The sequence below is a fragment of the Periplaneta americana genome, chromosome 10 (assembly GCF_040183065.1).
Source record: "Periplaneta americana isolate PAMFEO1 chromosome 10, P.americana_PAMFEO1_priV1, whole genome shotgun sequence".
NCBI lineage: Eukaryota > Metazoa > Arthropoda > Insecta > Blattodea > Blattidae > Periplaneta > Periplaneta americana.
The window spans coordinates 122640999-122659524 of record NC_091126.1 but is presented as its reverse complement, the minus strand read 5'-3'; the positions used below and the strand labels follow the sequence as shown (position 1 = coordinate 122659524).

General features: G+C 35.2%; 1 protein-coding gene across 1 annotated transcript in view; it reads left to right on the top strand.

Annotated features, from left to right (window-relative positions):
• Positions 1 to 18526, top strand: part of LOC138708001 (U3 small nucleolar RNA-associated protein 15 homolog) — a 39752-nt gene that overhangs the window by 14434 nt on the left and 6792 nt on the right. The window contains exons 4-7 of the mRNA XM_069838110.1: positions 9561 to 9684; positions 12228 to 12408; positions 15563 to 15783; positions 17430 to 17731. Coding sequence (XP_069694211.1) covers positions 9561 to 9684; positions 12228 to 12408; positions 15563 to 15783; positions 17430 to 17731 — 828 coding nt within the window. The remainder of the gene's footprint in view (positions 1 to 9560; positions 9685 to 12227; positions 12409 to 15562; positions 15784 to 17429; positions 17732 to 18526) is intronic.

Here is an 18526-nt window from a genome sequence, read left to right as displayed (position 1 = left end):
CCATGTACCAAAATGTCATCTATGTGTGTTGATGAATTTGGGTAAAACAAGCTTCTGTATGCTACAATTTAGCGACACATCAAAGTAACATAACCTCACATTACAATGAGAAAGATATTTGGAGGTGGCATGACGTAAAAAAGTCATCCCACAGTCGTATTACTCTATGTACTTTTCAGGTACTCTGCCATCTAGTGTTGGTTATTGCAAGCTCATTTCTCGACACTAGCGACGCATAGCGTCCGTTATTTTCCAGTTGCGTCTAAATTTAATATAAGCTTGGTCAATCTGTTTTATATATGATCTAGGATATATATCAAAAAGAGAACTGGTCCAAGAATTGAGCCCTGTGGAACACCATACCCTATGCGCTTTTTTTCAGACAGATAATTTATTATTTTACCATTTTCTTTACAAGTGATCTCTGTTCTTTGTTCGCGGTTGTCCAGGTAGGAAGTAAACCAACTGTGTGCCAAGCCTCTAATTCCAATAGTTTTTAATTTTTCCAACAAAATAGTGTGATCCAGTAGATCAAATGCTTTTGAGAGGCCTAAAAATAATCCTATTCCTATTTCTTTCTTGTCAGTAGATTCATATACACTTTTTAAAAAGTTTATAGTTGCCGTATTAGTTGATTTACCCTTACAAAATCTATGTTGGTTTTCAACAATTATATTATGTTGGGTTAAAAATGATACAAGCCTCTTGTGCATAACCTTTTCAATTATCTTAGAAAAAACAGAGAGTAAGGAGATTGGTCTATAATTTTGAACTTCCGTCTGTTGTCCTTTTTTATATAAGGGTTTCACTTTTGCCATCTTTAAACTGTCTGAGAATTGGCCTGTTGACAGTGAAAGATTTACTATGAAAGTTACAGGAGTAACTATATTTAGAAGACATTTTTTGATAATAAAATCTGGAATCCCATCGATGCCAGCTGATCTTTTATTCCCAAATTGTTTAATAATTTCCGTAATTTCTGTTTCATTAGTAGGATTTAGGAATATGCTATTACAATTACCCTTTGTTTTGTTATAATATTGTTTTTAATCTGTGTACTGTTACCCAGTATAGTTTCTGCGATACCTACATAATAATCGTTAAATATGTTTGCTATTTTATTGGGGTCACATATTTCTCCACCATCACATTTTAGTTTGATATTTTTTATATCATTACTATTTTGTCCCAGTTCATCTTTAATAACTTTCCACATAGCCTTTGACTTGTTCCCAGCTGAATTTATAAATTTATCATTGTGCATTTTTTTGGCTTGACATATTACTTTATTATAAATTTTCTTGTAATGATAATAATAATTTTTAAACGTTTTTGAGACATTCCCCCCTTTTAATATTTTGTTAAGAAATCTTACTCTTTTTCCGGATTCCCTTATCCCTGTAGTGACCCAGTTTTTTGTATTCCCTGTAAATTTGATATTAATTTCAGGCAAAGCTGTCTCATAATAATAATTGAATGTTTTAAAGAATTCATCATATGCAAGATTTACTGATGTTTGTTTGAATATAGAGTTCCAAGATTCTTTCTCAAGTAGATGATTTAGATATTTAATATTTTCTTCCTTAAAGGATCTTACTTTCTTGTATACAGCAGAACTGTTATAGTTATTTTTATTCCTACCTTCTAGATGTAACTGCAAGATTTGAGCATCATGATCAGAGAACCCAGTTGTTATTACATTAAAACTGTAGTTCCACAAATCCTTGTTTAGTATGATTTGATCAACTGCTGACTGACTGCTGCTTCCTATTCTTGTTGGGACATTTACTATTGCCTCTAAGCCATGTGTGTTTAATACTAGTTGTAATTTCGAATTAATATTACTATTATTTAAAAAATCTACATTTATATCACCCAAAATTATAATATTTTTGTTTCTATTTCGCAAAGTATGAATTATTATATCCAATTTGTCAATAAGGATCTGGATATTACTGCTGGGAGTCCTATATATACAGATTATAATTAGTTTCAACTGGGGAAATTCCACCATGCTAGCTTCAAAATGTTCTTCAATATTAAGATGGTCAAATAATGTAAATGGTATTGCTTCTATACTTGTTTTTTACAAATATACATGAGCCTCCATGTTTTTTGTTTTTCCTACAGAATTTTGATAAAAGAGAAAATTATTAAACTTATAGAGGTCTAAATCATCTTGGTTTAACCAATGCTCAGTAAAACATAAGACATCAAAATCAAAAGATTTATCAGTGAGTAGTATTTCAAGGTTTTCTTTCTCGTTACCTAGACTTTGCACATTTTGATGAAATATTTCAAATTTACTAGTGTTCTTATTACTTTTATTAGAAATACCTGCACTATCACTAACACCCTGTACTTTACTTATAAAAAATCAAAACTTAACTTTTGTGGAGGTCTTCTGTTCCTAGTTGATACTCGCAATGGTCCCTCAGTGGTCACTGGAGTCGGAGTTTCCTCTTTTCCATCATCTGTGCTGCCAGGTCGATCATCATCTATGTTGGTACATGTCGCCACTTCAATCCCTCCACTCGATGCAATTGCAGCACTTTCCATCAATACTTGCGATGGTCCCTCAGTGGTCGCTGGAGTCGGAGTTTCTTCTTTTCCATCATCAGTGCTGCCAGGTTGATCATCATCTATGTTGGTACGTGTCGTCACTCCAGTCAATTCAATTGCAGCACTTTCCGTCGATGAAAATTCCTTCTTTATAGTGTCTGCTACTGTCTCACATAACTGATTTTTCCCCTTGCTGTTCATATGTAATCCATGTCTAGTGAAGTCACCTCTTTCTAACTGCACACTCACGACACTAACATGCTCATATAACTTAAGTCTGTTGCCCAGTTTCCTGTTGAATCTCTTCACTTCTTGGTTTATACATGACCACTCCACTAAATCATGTCTGTGAGGTGCTTCCAAAACTATGAAGTTCGTTTGTTTGCTATCTTGAATGAACTTAACAATGCTGTTGAGTCCTTCATCTGTACAATTCTTTGCAATATCATTGGTTCCTGTACACAATACAACCATATCATTTTTCGTCATGTTAGTAATATTTGTGTCCACAACATCCTTAGACCTGCCATTTGGCTTTACAAATCCACCAACTTTGAAGTTACATTATATTATCCTGTAACACAATAAAATGAAAAGGAGTGACGAGGATTTCAACCTGAGATGTTGACATCTAAATTCTGACATCCTTCCAACTATGAGTTATATCATTTACTTGATACTGATGTAATGCAACGTATTTTCAGAAACATTACAACTTAACATTCATTTAGATTATATTCTGAATATTTAATATTGATATGTAAAGGTTATGTTTATGACAATAATATTTGTAGTAGCTGTAGTAGCAGCTGCAATAGCAAGTGTTTGTAACTAAAACCAAAGCAATGATTAAAGACCTATTGTGTGGATACAGTTCAATGTACCGGTAGGTCTTTCAAAAAAACAAATTATGACTCTGAAGTTGAGATTGTGAACTATTTTTTTTAACTTTGTGAAATTTATGTCTGCAAATGATATAGTTATTCATAAGACTCTAACATGTATTTATGTTATTATTTTCTAATTGAAAAGTATATATTTTTATCATAATGAATGCTTTGCCATTATTTTAAGACTTAGATAAAGGCTAAGACTCTTCAAGGAAACCACGACGCTATTTTTGCCTGCAACTTTGACTTACATGGCTCCACAAAGAGGTGCAGGAACGAAATAAAGTGTAATATGGGCTGTGATTCACTTTGATCTTTTGGCATCCGAGACAGGTAGGCGGTTCCACATTTCAGAAAGGACAGCTCAGAGATGGGTGCAAAATTATCAATGTTTGGCTAAAAGCTGGGTGTAGTAGAAGGAAAATTTCACCACCACAACAGGATGCCAGATTAGTGGCAGAAGTTGAAAGGAATCCCTTTTATACTGTTGCTACTTTGAAAACAGTTGTTAATTTCCCTGGCCACGACCAGACCATGAGAAATCATTTAAGGGCTGCTAATTTGAGATCTCGACATGCCATTGCTAGGGAAATTCAGCAGGATAGTCATCCAGTCCACACATCTCAATTGATTCGAGACTGGTTTGTGAGGAGACAGGATATCGAACTGATAGACTGGCCTCATTGCTCTCCGAACTTGAACCCTTTGGAGAATATGTGGGAACAAGTAAAGAGAGGTATATACGGAAAAATTGGCCCAATCCCCCTCCAAGACGTTTTGATGATTTGTGGAAGCTCGTCCAGGATGCCTGGGATGCCATAGGCTGAGAATAGTCTCTATTTGTGAAGACTAGTCGATTCCATGCCCACTCAACTGCAAAATATGATCGAAATGGGAGGAAGATGGAGTAAATATTCAATCGTGGCTTCCCCCCCCCCCCATTTTACTTTATTTTTTTAGTTTTAATTTTCTAAGGCATATACCAGTAAGTTTTGTTTGTTTATGCCACGAAAGATATTTTTGTTGAGAATAAAATCTTTCTTTTCCATGTATTGTGGGTCCCTATCACCACAGCATGGCGCGTCCTCAGGTTGCAGATCGAGGAGACGGCCTCCAGAAATTGTAAATTTATCCTTTGAAGAGGTGGAAAAATTCAAATACCTGGGAGCAACAGTAACAAATATAAATGATACTCGGGAGGATATTAAACACACAATAAATATGGGAAATGCCTGTTATTATTCAGTTGAGAAGCTTTTATCATCCAGTCTGCTGTCAAAAAATCTGAAAGTTTGAATTTATAAAACAGTTCTATTACCGGTTGTTCTTTATGGTTGTGAAACTTGGACTCTCACTTTGAGAGAGGAACATAGGTTAAGGGTGTTTGAGAATAAGGTTCTTAGGAAAATATTTGGGGCTAAGAGGGATGAAGTTACAGGAGAATGGAGAAAGTTACACAACACAACTGCACGCATTGTATTCTTCACCTGACATAATTAGGAACATTAAATCCAAACGTTTGAGATGGGCAGGGCATGTAGCACGTATGGGCGAATCCAGAAATTCGTATAGAGTGTTAGTTGGGAGGCCGAGACATAGATGGGAAGATAATATTAAAATGGATTTGGGAGAGGTGGGATATGATGATAGAGACTGGATTAATCTTGCTCAGGATAGGGACCTATGGCGGGCTTATGTGAGGGCGGCAATGAACCTCCAGGTTCTTTAAAAGCCAGTTAGTAAGTAAGTATAAAATCTTTCTTTCTTTCCATTTTAGTCATAATGTCATATTAAATAATGATAAAGTCATGGCATAATACATTCATGAATCTGATGTTATTTACTAAAACAGCCATAAAAGAGACAGGAGCAATTATATTTTCTCTCTCTTTTTTTTAAAAACAAAAAAAAAAACAAACAAACAAACAAAAATAGCACTAGTAACATGCAGAACACTTCAATTATAACTGTAGATATCAGACCACGTGGTCCAACAACATGTAACGTCGTCTGTCTCCGAATTTTAGCGAAGATACCCGAAGGGAACTTAGATTCTAGTGAGAGGTCCCCTTTTTTTTTTGACAGCTGTACAGTTCATTGACCTGAAAGATTGGCTATGTTTTGCTGTTTGGAAAGCAAAGAGACCTTTTGCAGCAGCAACACTTTTCTCTTCTTCACTTTGTAGTCTACTATTTGTACTCACAAATGATGTGAGACACTGGCTGGAAGTCTTGACAACAGCCAACATGTGCTTCTTCTGAGGAGTATGCTGATATGATGTTTATTTTGGGCATGTGTGATGGTAATGCGAAAGCTGCTGCTGTCAAATATCACGATCGTAGGGTTCTGAGTTCCAAAACCTTTAGTGGAATGTATCAAACATTGCAGCAAACTGGTACTCTTTTCCAGTATTCATGTTCAATATGAAAGGACTTGTGACGTGCGAGAAGATGAAAACATTCTTGATGCAGCAGAGCACAGTCCGCATACTAATACAAGATGCCTAGCTACACATTTAATGTTTCACAGTCCAAGACATGGAGAACTCTTCATGAGAATGGACTGTATCCTTTTCATTTGCAAGAAGTATAGCATTTATAACCAGAAGATTGTGCCCAGCGTTTGCAGTTCTGTAACTGGTTAGATGGGAATTGGCAGTGGTACCGCTTCATAATGTTCAGTGATGGGGCACAGTTTATGCAGGACGAAATCAACAAAAAGCATAACTTACATGTCTAGGGAGACGATAATTCCTGGGCCACATTAGAATCTAATTTTCAATGCCGATTTAGTCTCAGTGTGTGGTGTGGTATTCTGGATGATCAGCTGCTAGGTCCATTCATTTTCCCTGGGCACTTAACTTGTGAGATGTATCTTCACTTTTTGCAAGAACAGTTACCACAGCTTCTTGAAGATGTTCCTCTCGCAAGAAGATGCTAAATGTACTTCCAATATGATGGGTTGCCAGCTCACTTCTACCATGCAGTAACAGCTCACTTGGATAAACAATTCCCACAGTGATGGGTTGGTCGCTTGGGCCCTATCACCTGGCCTTCCAGATCCCCATATTTAACACCCTTAGATTATTGTTTCTGGGGATGTATTAGGTAAAGGTACAAACATGCGAAGAGTTACTTCAGCACATTCTGTATGTCGCTGCTACAATGAGGAACACGTGTGAAGCTGCGAAATGCTACACGTATGGTTCACAACTGTGCAGACCATTGCCTAAAGAATAAGGGAAGCATTTTCGAAAATGTGATTTAAATCCACTCTAAATTAAAGAGACTGATACATAAACAAGCAGTTGTTTGTATTTCAATTATTTTTTGCATTTTGTAGTGAAATCCTGAAATAAAAGCTTTTTTCTGCTCTTTTCAAACTACCATAACTCTGTAATTATGAATGTGATCCCATTAACTTATTTTCATTTTTTGTTCCAAATACCCTCAGGAATCACCTCCATAAACCGGGAGAGAACTTTATGAATCACCCTGTATATTATAACACACAGCACAATTCATTATTAATTGTAAATTGTTCTGATAAATAATTTACTCTCACATGATTCACAACACCGAACACAATTCACTCCTCTCCCATAATATTACAACATAGTACAAATCACTACCTATTTATGGAAATTTACTGATAAATGAATATTCTTCTCTAATAAGAATCACAACACAACAAATCAATTTACTGTTCGTAGCATTTCATAAAAGAGACTGATCAGCTAAATCTAAACTATCTATCTGACATACTTCGTTGCATTTAAGCCTGAATTTGTAACACTGCAATTCCCTGAAGATCACGAAATGCTGAGGTCAATGAGGTTGCATGCACATTGTGTATGGCATTACTAGTCACGATGACATCATTCCATCATTCAAATGCAATCATTTTCTATCAGAAAGGTGTTTCTTTATGAAACATTGTATTAGTCCTACTATTACCATATAGTGTATACTGTACTTAATCTGACTGCAGTGTGCAACTTTCTGTGTTTTGTATTAATGTGTACTACTTTCTATTGCAATGAAAATACCTAATTGTATATTTTGTTGCAATCATATAAATTATTAGCTAAGTTTTTGTTTAATACTTGTAAATCGCAATATTGAAAATTTTAAAAACAAGAAACCATTTCGAGGGCTTAGTGTGAAACTAACATAACTACAAAAATGGAAATTTTTAGGTTTTTACACAAATCGATAGCAATTCGTTCTTCTAGGTTACAAAAAACTCTTCTTTCTTCTCGAGTCTAGGCTGCTATTATGTACAACAGTTGTACAGACCTTGTAATTGGGGATTTTCTAGAGGATCCTATAATGCCTGCTGCTGTTGGAGTAGGCCCTGGATTTCTGTTTGTTTAGGATAATGCTAAGTGCATTCTGTGGCTATAAAAAAATTTTCTAAGGAAGAATGAAATTGAGGTAATGGACTGGCCTATGGTCACTCCGGGTCTGAATCCAATTGAACACTTGCTGGATCTGTTAGCTAGGAAAATCGGAAACTGACGTAGAACTTTGGGAAGCTCTAAATGAGGAATGGGAGATTATTTCCCAAGAAGAAACAAACTCATTGGGAGTATGCCACGAATGTGTCTGTTGTCTGTTGTTAAATGTTGTGGAAGCCATATGCAATACTAGATCTGTATATAGGATCTCTTAGTTTGGTCAAATATGACAAGATTTAATTGCTTGCTTAGTGGCATTTTCATGTAAAAGTTGTTTATTGATATTAAAATTAATTATTCGTTTGTTTTAACTTACAGATCAAATGAAAACAACCATAAGTTTAGAGCTCCAAAGCTATTATAGCTATAGAGCTGATTCTGGTGCATTTATCATAGTGTAGACTATTATCTGATGTGCAACATATTTGCACAGTGTTGTGTTGTGATATTTATTCAGTTTTCCAAAATCCAACATTTTCCCTTTATAGAAAGTTTAAATATCCATTCTTGATTCACACACTTTTAATACTTGCATTTCACTATCATTTTAATTAAAAATGTTAAATGAACAACTTTTAATAATGTACTATGTTAACTTATAAAACTTAATATGGTACTTTACCTTATTAACCCATTGGACTCATATTTAAATTCCCTGCACTCACATTTATTGTCCAGTTTGCAGATGAATTTGTAGTGTGCTGTAAAAAATTTATAAAAAAAAAATAACTACGCAAGATTTTTTATGCAAAATTTATCAGAGGCTATGCCGAAAGTATGTACCTAGTAATGAAAATATCCTTATTAAGATATTTTGATGTAACTCTCTCATGACAACAGCTTGTCAAACTAGGCGATTGGGTTAACTAGTTTCAGCGTGATTTGTCGCCATTTTCAGACTTCTAGTGAGGTTTTGCACGTTTTTTCGGGTTTCTTACGTGGATAAATTACATTTTAAAGGTAACTAAGTTTCAGTTACAGTTACTTTCGGTAAAAGCAACAGTTACAATTATAATTACAGTACACAAAAAGTAACTGAGTTATAGTTACATCCAAATACCAAAATCTTGATTATTACTTATATCAGTGTCCAAAAAAAAAAAAAAAAATGTTGATATGACATGGAATGACACTTACATAATGTTAGTGTAATGAATAATGTATTTCTCGATTTTGATACTTTACTCTTGATCTGTAAGAAATATTTGTGTAATTCATAGTGTTTCTCGAATTGTTTTCAGCAGTGTATTTAATAAGTGGTGAGAAATAGGTTCTGTTGTCGATAAGATGAAACTTTGTACATGCCTATATGTAATTTTAGTCAGGATGAGCTCGTACATTGCTGGATTATGTGTGCAGAAAGCAATGAGGATATTTTGAGCAACTGCTCTGAAATTCAAGTAAGATTCTCTTCATTTCCTTAAATTAACAATTCATTAATTGCACGAAAGATTCCTTACCAGACTTCAGTACTGTGGGATGGCAAGAATGTTATCTGTGAGAACTGGTGATCTGCTTCCCAGACTGTAGTACCAAGAGATGGCAGAAGTGCTGGTTCCTTTGGTTTGACTCGCTCTGTATTTAATGGTGAAAAGTGTTATTCATTTCTATACATATTGCAGAAACTTTCATTTTTATTTTTGTTTTAGTGCTGTTCACCGTTGTTTCTTCACAATAGACAAAACTCATATTGCAAGTTTTTCTGATGATAAAACTGTGTGTATGTGGGATATACCAAGTGAGGAAAAAGTATCAAGTTTTGCTGAACATACAGTAAGTAAAATGATTAATTTAGAATTACATATTAATATTTAATATTTATGGTTATTCAGTATTGAGGATCATCAGTGTGGTTTTAGGCATAATAGATCAACTATTGATCAGATATTTTGTATTCGACAGACAATGGAGAAAAATGGGAGTATAAGGGCACAGCGCATCAGTTATTCATAGATTTCAAAAAGGCATATGACTCGGTTAAGAGAGAAGTTTTATATGATATTCTTATTGAATTTGGTATTCCCAAGAAACTAGTTCGATTAATTAAAATGTTTCTCAGTGAAACGTACAGCAGAGTCCATATAGGTCAGTTTCTGTCAGATGCATTTCCAATTCACTGTGGGCTAAAACAAGGAGATGCACTATCACTTTTACTTTTTAGCTTTGCTGTAGAGTATGCCATTAGGAAAGTCCAGGATAACAGAGAGGGTTTGGAATTGAACGGGTTACATCAGCTGCTTGTCTGTGTGGATGATGTGAATATGTCAGGAGAAAATCCACAAACGATTAGAGAAAATACGAGAATTTTACTTGAAGTAAGTAAAGAGATAGGTTTGGAAGTAAATCCCGAAAAGACGAAGTACATGATTATGTCTCGTGACAAAAATATTGTACGAAATGGAAATATAAAAATTGGAAATTTATCCTTTGAATACCTAGGAGCAATAGTAACAAATATAAATGATACTCGGGAGGAAATTAAACACAGAATAAATATGGGAAATGCCTGTTATTATTCGGTTGAGAAGCTTTTATCATCCAGTCTGCTGTCAAAAAATCTGAAAGTTTGAATTTATAAAACAGTTATATTACCGGTTGTTCTGTATGGTTGTGAAACTTGGACTCTCACTTTGAGAGAGGAACATAGGTTAGGGGTGTTTGTCATCATTTTCTTCCAGAAAATTGTTGGTATTTCATCGCTACCCGCCCCTTTGTTCTTTGCTTTTTTTATTACTACTTGTAGTTAGGGGTGTTTGAGAATAAGGTGCTTAGGAAAATATTTGGGGCTAAGAGGGATGAAGTTACAGGAGAATGGAGGAAGTTACACAACATAGAACTGCACGTATTGTATTCTTCACCCGACATAATTAGGAACATTAAATCCAGATGTTTGAGATGGGCTGGGCATGTAGCACGTATGGACGAATCCAGAAATGCATATAGTGTGTTAGTTGGGAGGCCGGAGGGAAAAAGACCTTTGGGGAGACCGAGACGTAGATGGGAAGATAGTATTAAAATGGATTTGAGGGAGGTGGGATATGATAGAGACTGGATTAATCTTGCTCAGGGTAGGGACCAATAGCGGGTTTATGTGAGGGCGGCAATGAACCTCCGGGTTCCCTAAAAGCCAGTAAGGAAGTATTCAGTAACATAGTTCAGCTATGTTACACACATACACACATGTATATATCTCTTGTGCTGCTCTATATATTTAAACAAGGTGTATCATATTGGTTCTGTGTCATAACTGTTAAGACTAGCGATATGGAATGAGCACTGTTTCAAGAATTCATGAGGGAAGAAATTTTCTCATGAGATTTCGGCCTTTGCTTGGGATTGGTACTCACCCAGCATTGTTAGGATTTGGGGAGCTACAGTGAATAGCTAAATTCAGTTATGAAAGCTAGCTATAATAGCTGGTGGGGATCATTGTGCTAACCATATGTTACACTCATGCTGGTTGTTAGTTCACCTTTACTGAGGGATGTGGACTTGAGACCAGCAGTTAACTGGTAGGCTTGGACCTCCATTGGCTGTTGTGCAAAGGATATTTGTTTGTTGTTTTGTATCATATTGATGAAGTAAGTGGAAGCTTCAGGATCTTATTTCCAAAGTATGCCAACTAGACTGAGTTTTTATATTCCCTCACCCCTTTCTTTTCAGAATATTAGGCCTGCTTCTTTTAGTACCTTAAAATATGCATAGCTCAGATGGAAAGAGCGCTCATTGTGCAAAGCTGAGAGGTCCTGGTTTCGATTTCCTGCGCCGTAACGAATTTTTCTCCAGTAATAGGTATCTACATGTTGACTACATATAGTCTTGATTATTCAATGAGGACGGCGAGACCTCGTGCATATATATATATATATATATATATATATATATATATCAACGTTAACAGTGGTTCAAAAACTGTTGTCGAAAATGGCCATAACGTCATTTAAATATGCGCTTCTGCATACATGACATATGTCTAAAATGCAGGTAGTAAGCCATTGATGATATAAAGGAAAAGAGTTCAGCTGGCGCCGTGAATCGGGTCTCGTTATAGTTCAGATGAAAAGAGTTCTCATTGCACAAAGCTGAGAGGTCCTGGGTTCGATTCCCGGTGCTGGAACGAATTTTTCTCCAATAATAGGTATCATTGTTTATGTTTAAATGTTTCCTTCTCAGACATTCTTTCCCTCCCATTTCAGAAGCAGAAGACTATAAGTGTATCACTTTTGTACTGCATTTTTCTTTTTCATGAGCTCCTTTTCTGTATTTCTTTTTCCTTTTTAGTTTTATCCGTTAGATCATAGTTGCTGTTCTTACAGGATTATGTTCGTGCTGGTGCTGTTTCTCCATTATCTTCTGACATCATCTTATCTGGTGGTTATGATAACATTGTCCGCATGTATGATGCCCGGGTGAATACTTCAGTTTTTAATGTGGATCACGGTGCTCCTGTTGAAAGTGTTCTTTTTCTTCCAACGGGTGGAGTATTCTTGTCAGCAGGTTTGTATATAAACTCTAAGTCATTTGCACTTCATTCTTGTTTGTTGACATGTTCTTAACTTAAGTCATGTTTACAGCATTGAATATTTAATTGGCTTCGATGATCCTGTGCTCTAGAATGAGATTTATGTGGAAGATATTTTTAAAAATATCAATTTTAAGTACATTTCTTGTAATATAATTGAAGGGTTCAGAACATAGTGGGCCAAGCGCCATTTATTAAAAAATTGTAGAAAACAAGGGTTAAAATGAAGTTATTACCATAATTCAATGGAAACGTATAGCAAGTAATATAAAGTATACACATTAAAACTACATGATATATCAATCTGCATTAAACTATGGTATTCACTTAACTTTGACCCTTGCTTCTCCGTTTTTAATAAATGGCTCTGAACCCTTCAATTTATCAGAAAACTAAACTACAGAGCCTTCCACTTGTTTGACACTGCTCATGGAAACAGAGTGGAGTGGAGGTAGTATTACACAGCACACCAGCCTACGTTCGACCTACTGCATGATTGGAAAAACAGAATAAATATGCACACACATTCTTATGAATCAAGAACACACGAGATAAATGGTAACATTAATGAATGAAAGAACATGGCTCAATTAATGGAATGGAAAACTTTGATATAAGGTTTCCTCACTACCAACAATTTTTCTTAAAAAAGAAAAAAGCAGATTTGTCTGTATTTGTTTTTTGTGCACATAGTTGGAATTTTTGAGGAGAGAGGAAGGAAGGTAACCATGTTCTGAAGTTTACTCAGTAGAATATGTTATATCAGGCATTGTAGCATTTTAAGACTGCTATACAAAATGTTCTATTTCTTTTATTTTGTTTTGCAGTAAATCTAATGTTCACTGATTTGATTTATAGACTCTGTCTTTTAAACTTCCCCACAAATAAAAATCTCATGACATTAGATCTGGAGATAAAGCAAACTTATTACTCTCTTGCCAAAGACATGAAGTCTGAGTTGTATGAGTTTTAACCCCATCTTGCTCGAATACACTGTACATTCATCATTCTTCATTAGAGGCCGATTATTCATGTCTCACTTTTGACACACGACATGCCAATCTTAAGGTCATGTAATGAGCTGCTGTGTGTATGAGTCTTGGATTTTCTGCTGACCAGTACCGATTTTTTTACTGTCCACTCATCTATGCCTTGTCACCAAAAAAAGAAAACACTAATTGTGGGTTTAAAATGTCACCATTTAGAGACTGAAAAAATCATTTGCAAAAATGTTTCCTACTTTGTACTCTGCACATCCCTTTGATAATCTTGTATGAATAAAGTTTCAGTAATTTTCTAGTGTATTGTGCTGATGTGTAGCTGATCTTCACTTGTTGGACTTTGTGGGAGATTTTCACGGTGATTGTTCTAATTAAGAGCTGATACTATGAGCTTTTCCTCTGTTAAAATCTGATATCATCGATATAATTTCTTCTCTAACACTGATCCCGTAATTTTGAATTTATCTACTATTTTACGAACTGTACTCCCATTAGGTGCCTCGATGTCAGGAAAATGTTCCTGAAGTTTCTTATGACACTCAGCAGCTGATTAATTTTTTTATAAAATTACAACAAATGAAATTTGTTTTTTCTATTCTGTATCTCTCCTGAACCATGACTTAAGCAGCAGAGACGTGAAATCTGAATACTAAATGTGATAGCACTACTGACTAATCAGTCCCATACAATTTATGTGATTATTGCCAACCTTGAGTTTCAATGTGTGCAGCTATCCAATGCCACCACCACTCTATGTGTGGAAACGGTATCAAACAAATGAATGGCTCGGTGTAAATTGCTGATATATTAGTCATCCAGATAAGAGAATGACTATAAGAATGTATATTTGAAAGAAATATACAATATAATATTACAACAGAAACATAGTTTAATCTTCAGCCTTTGTTACATGATTTTTGTGAGAACTTTTTTCTAGAACTAGTCTTTATTCCTAAAACTGAATGCAGTGTCTTTGTTTTTATACTAGTTTTCAGCTTTTGAACCTATGAAACAGACATAATTTCAGGGATGAGAGATTTCTCATGCAAAATGTGATCTGCTAGAGAGATAAACTAGCAAATTGATCTTGGACATACTATAAGAAAGTTTATCTTGCCAGATCATGAGTTGCATGTCAGTTTTTGTATGAGCATTCAGTTCGTAAAATGTTAAATTATTACTGCTCTTACTGTTAAATAATACCAAAACTTCCCATAATGCTCATACTTAAAATATAACAAATGAGAACAGAATAAACTTTGAATCTCCGTAACTATATTACAAAGAACTTCTGACAGTGATATGTGACATCTAGTTTAGTACTTTAAGTGTAGTTTATATCACATTAGAGTGCTCACCGGTACTTCAGACCATATGTTACCACTAAGAATAGTGGTGGATGTACAGAGTTTTATATCGTCGGCTTAGAGTGTAAACCTGCTAACTACAAAATAATAATAATAATAATAATAATAATAATAATAATAATAATAATAATAATAATAATACAGGGGAAATAAAAAACTGTGTATAATTTAACCCTGAAACGTTAGGACCAAATCCAAAGTGCAGGTTGTATTACCACTTGTACTTTGGATTTGGTCCTGAAGTATTAGGATTAATTTATATTCAGTTTTTTATTTTCCCTGTAAAATTTCATTTTTGGTAGTTAGCAGGTTTACACTCTGAGCCAACAATATATTATTTTTACCAAAGAGAGAGAGAGAGAAGAGAGAGAGAATTAAGCCCCTGGCGTAACTCAGTTGGCTAAGGCACTTGTCTGTCAATCCAGAGTTGTGCTCAGGCACAGGTTAGATTGCCGTTTGGGCTGATTCTGAGTGGATTTTTCCGATGTTTTCCCCAACTGTAAGGTAAATGTCAGTTAATCTATTACGAATCCTCAGCCTTATCTTCCCAAATACCATCTTGCTATCACCAATTCCATTGACGCTAAATAACCTAATAGTTGATACAGTATCGTTAAATAACCAACTTAAAAAAAAAGCGAGAGAGAGAGAATTTGGCTGAGATTGTGCTCCAGACCTTGAAACTGGGACAGTTACAGTTGAACCAAGCTGTATACTTAACTTAGTGCAGAGTATGAGTGTTCCAAATTATTTGTTACCAGGTGGTACAGAAATTCGAGTGTGGGATGCATTTGCTGGAGGACGTCTTCTAGCAAAATTATGCCAGCACCACAAAACTGTCACTTGTCTGTGTTTGGCATCAGGAAACAAACGATTACTGTCAGGCTCCCTTGACAGACATGTGAAAATTTACGACACATCTACTTACCAGGTTGTCCATACTTTGGATTATCCCAATGCAGTCCTCAGCCTCGATGTTAGTGTAAGTAATCAGAGACATTTCATTTGTTGAAACTACTAGTACATTCTCAATCTAGAGAATTCCTGGTGGTAGCATGTGCAGTTTTCTTTAAATTTTTTAAATAAGTTGAGTGCTGTGTAACTTTCGGCTCACATTACCTCAGAGTAAGTAGTTTAATTTAATCCCATCCTCTTATCCATAAAATGTGATGTTACTTAAATTGTTAGTCATGTCTATCATGAGTTGGTGAAAATCGTCCAACCAGAAGCAAAGTTCTTTACAGACTTTTCTGGTTTTTTGATTATTTAAATTGGAATTAACTTAGGCATTGTAATTAGAATGTATGTAAATATTTTTAAAATGGAAGGAAATATGGTAAGTACTGTGAATAAAGCAATGCAATTATTATTATTCTCTTGAATTTGGTGAAATCATTCTGAACATAAATATTACTAAAAGACCATTTAAGCCATATTATTTAGTTTCAAACTGAGTGTAATGCAGTGGTGAAGCTAAGGTGTAAATCTCCTTACCTTATATTTTTATACAGCAGGAGTCTGGAAAATAAACTTACACAGGTATGCATGGGTTTGTAAACGATAAATTAAAACTTGAATGAAACAGCTTAAAAAAAATTAGGAGGAGTAAATTTTATGTTTTGCATCATTTCTTTCATATCACCACATAAGCCTTAGTTTTGTAACACTGAACTCGAGGAGGGAAGGAAGTATAGCTTCTTACATATGTTCCCTATCATAATTGCTTTACTGACACTTAAGTTTCGAAATAAAAGCAATGATCGAATATGAAACTGCACATCCCTTGTAATTTGCCTACTATCCTCTCTTCTTTCTGGTCTACTGTGACCTTGATTCATAAAATACCTACACAAAGCATTCATTTTCTTCCATCCGACTTGGGTACTCAATAAGAATGTTCTAACACTATCAGTAACAACTAAGACATTAACCTTTCGAACAGAATACTTGATTGCAATAAGAGCTCTTGGTTTCTCGTTTCTAGGTCTTTTGTTTTTGTTTCGCCAGGACACACAAACTTAATCAAGTAGTTATCCTGTTCAGACATTGTTTTGTAAATGTAGATTTGATTAAAAAATATTTACGTCATCATTTGTCAAATTACTGGCATTATATGTATTTCTCATTGAGTTATCTTCCCATACTACTGAAATGAATAGTACGAAATGGAAATATAAAAATTGGAAATTTATTCTTTGAAAACGTTGAAAAATTCAAGTAGGCCTACTTTGGAGCAACAGTAACAAATATAAATGACACTCGAAAGGAAATTAAACACAGAATAAATATGGGAAATGCCTGTTATTATTCGGTTGAGAAGCTTTTACCGTCCAGTCTGCTCTCGAAAAAGCTGAAAGTTGGAATTTATAGAACAGTTACCGGTATATTACCAGTTGTTCTGTATGGTTCTGAAACTTGGACTCTCACTTTGAGAGAGGAACAGAGGTTAAGGGTGTTCGAGAATAAGGTGCTTAGGAAAATAGGAGGTGGGATATGATGGTAGGGACTGGATTAATCTTGTTCAGGATAGGGACCATGGTGGGTTTATGTGAGAGCGGCAGTGAACCTCCAGGTTCCTTAAAAGTCATTCGTAAGTAAATGAACTACTGAAATGAAAGTTTGTTTCAGCCAGGAGATGAGACATTGGTTGCTGGTATGGTAGATGGCTTGGTGTCCATCTCCAGGCGTGAGGAGAATACCAAACCTACTACACAAGAACGATTAAAAGTTTCATATCGGTATGCACCAGATGATCTTCAAACAAGAACTGTAGACAATATTGTTCCTGAGGAGAAGATGAATCTAATGTCGAAACATGACACTTGCCTCCGCAAGTTTCAGTATTCAAAGGCAGTAGATTGTGTATTGATACCTGTTGTCACAAATAAGAAGCCTGCTGTAACAGTGGGTCTTTTCCAGGAACTCCTTAGGTAACACTGGGATTCTCTCCATTAATAGTCTCTTTGTTTTTAAGTATGGTCCACTACTTGCAAAAGTGTGAGCTGGCCATTTGTGCATTTATAAGTAGATATACAAGTTTGTTAGTTACATACATAGTAAGACTTACCAATCATAGCAGATTATTTTACTATGTTACTTTGAGACATCAGTTTATCTAAAATATACTTTGTAAACAAACTTTGTATTCATAAACTTCATAGTCAAGTAATTTTCAAGAAGTAGGCATTAAGTTACACTGCACATGTCTGCAGAAAATGTAGTCCTTGATATGCACATTACAACTCATTTATATCTTGTATGAAACTAGTCCGCAGACCAATAAACGTGCAGTATTGATATGTGTTGCCACAGCATCCTGGCAAGGACAGATTCATGTAGCTGCATGGTTACATATCACTGTTTAGATAAATTAATGGTGTTGCAAGCTTAACTCAGTAGTAATTATCTGAGGACTTTTAACTGCAAACATATTATTTCAGCAAAGGAAAGTATAGTTTGCATTTTAAACAGTAATCTTAAATTGAAACTTTGATAATTCCCACAGGATGATCTCAAGCTGAAGATCATGTGAAAAGCCTATTTAACACTTATGTTTTCTGATGGAAAAATGAACCCATTGTTGAGAAAACAAAGACGATAGTAGTAGTAGTGGTGGCAGGGGTAGTGGTGGTGGTGGTGGTAGTTGTGGTCGTGCTGCTGCCACCACCATCACTGCTGCCACTACTGCTACATTTGTTATTTTGTCTGCAACTGTTTTCCTACCT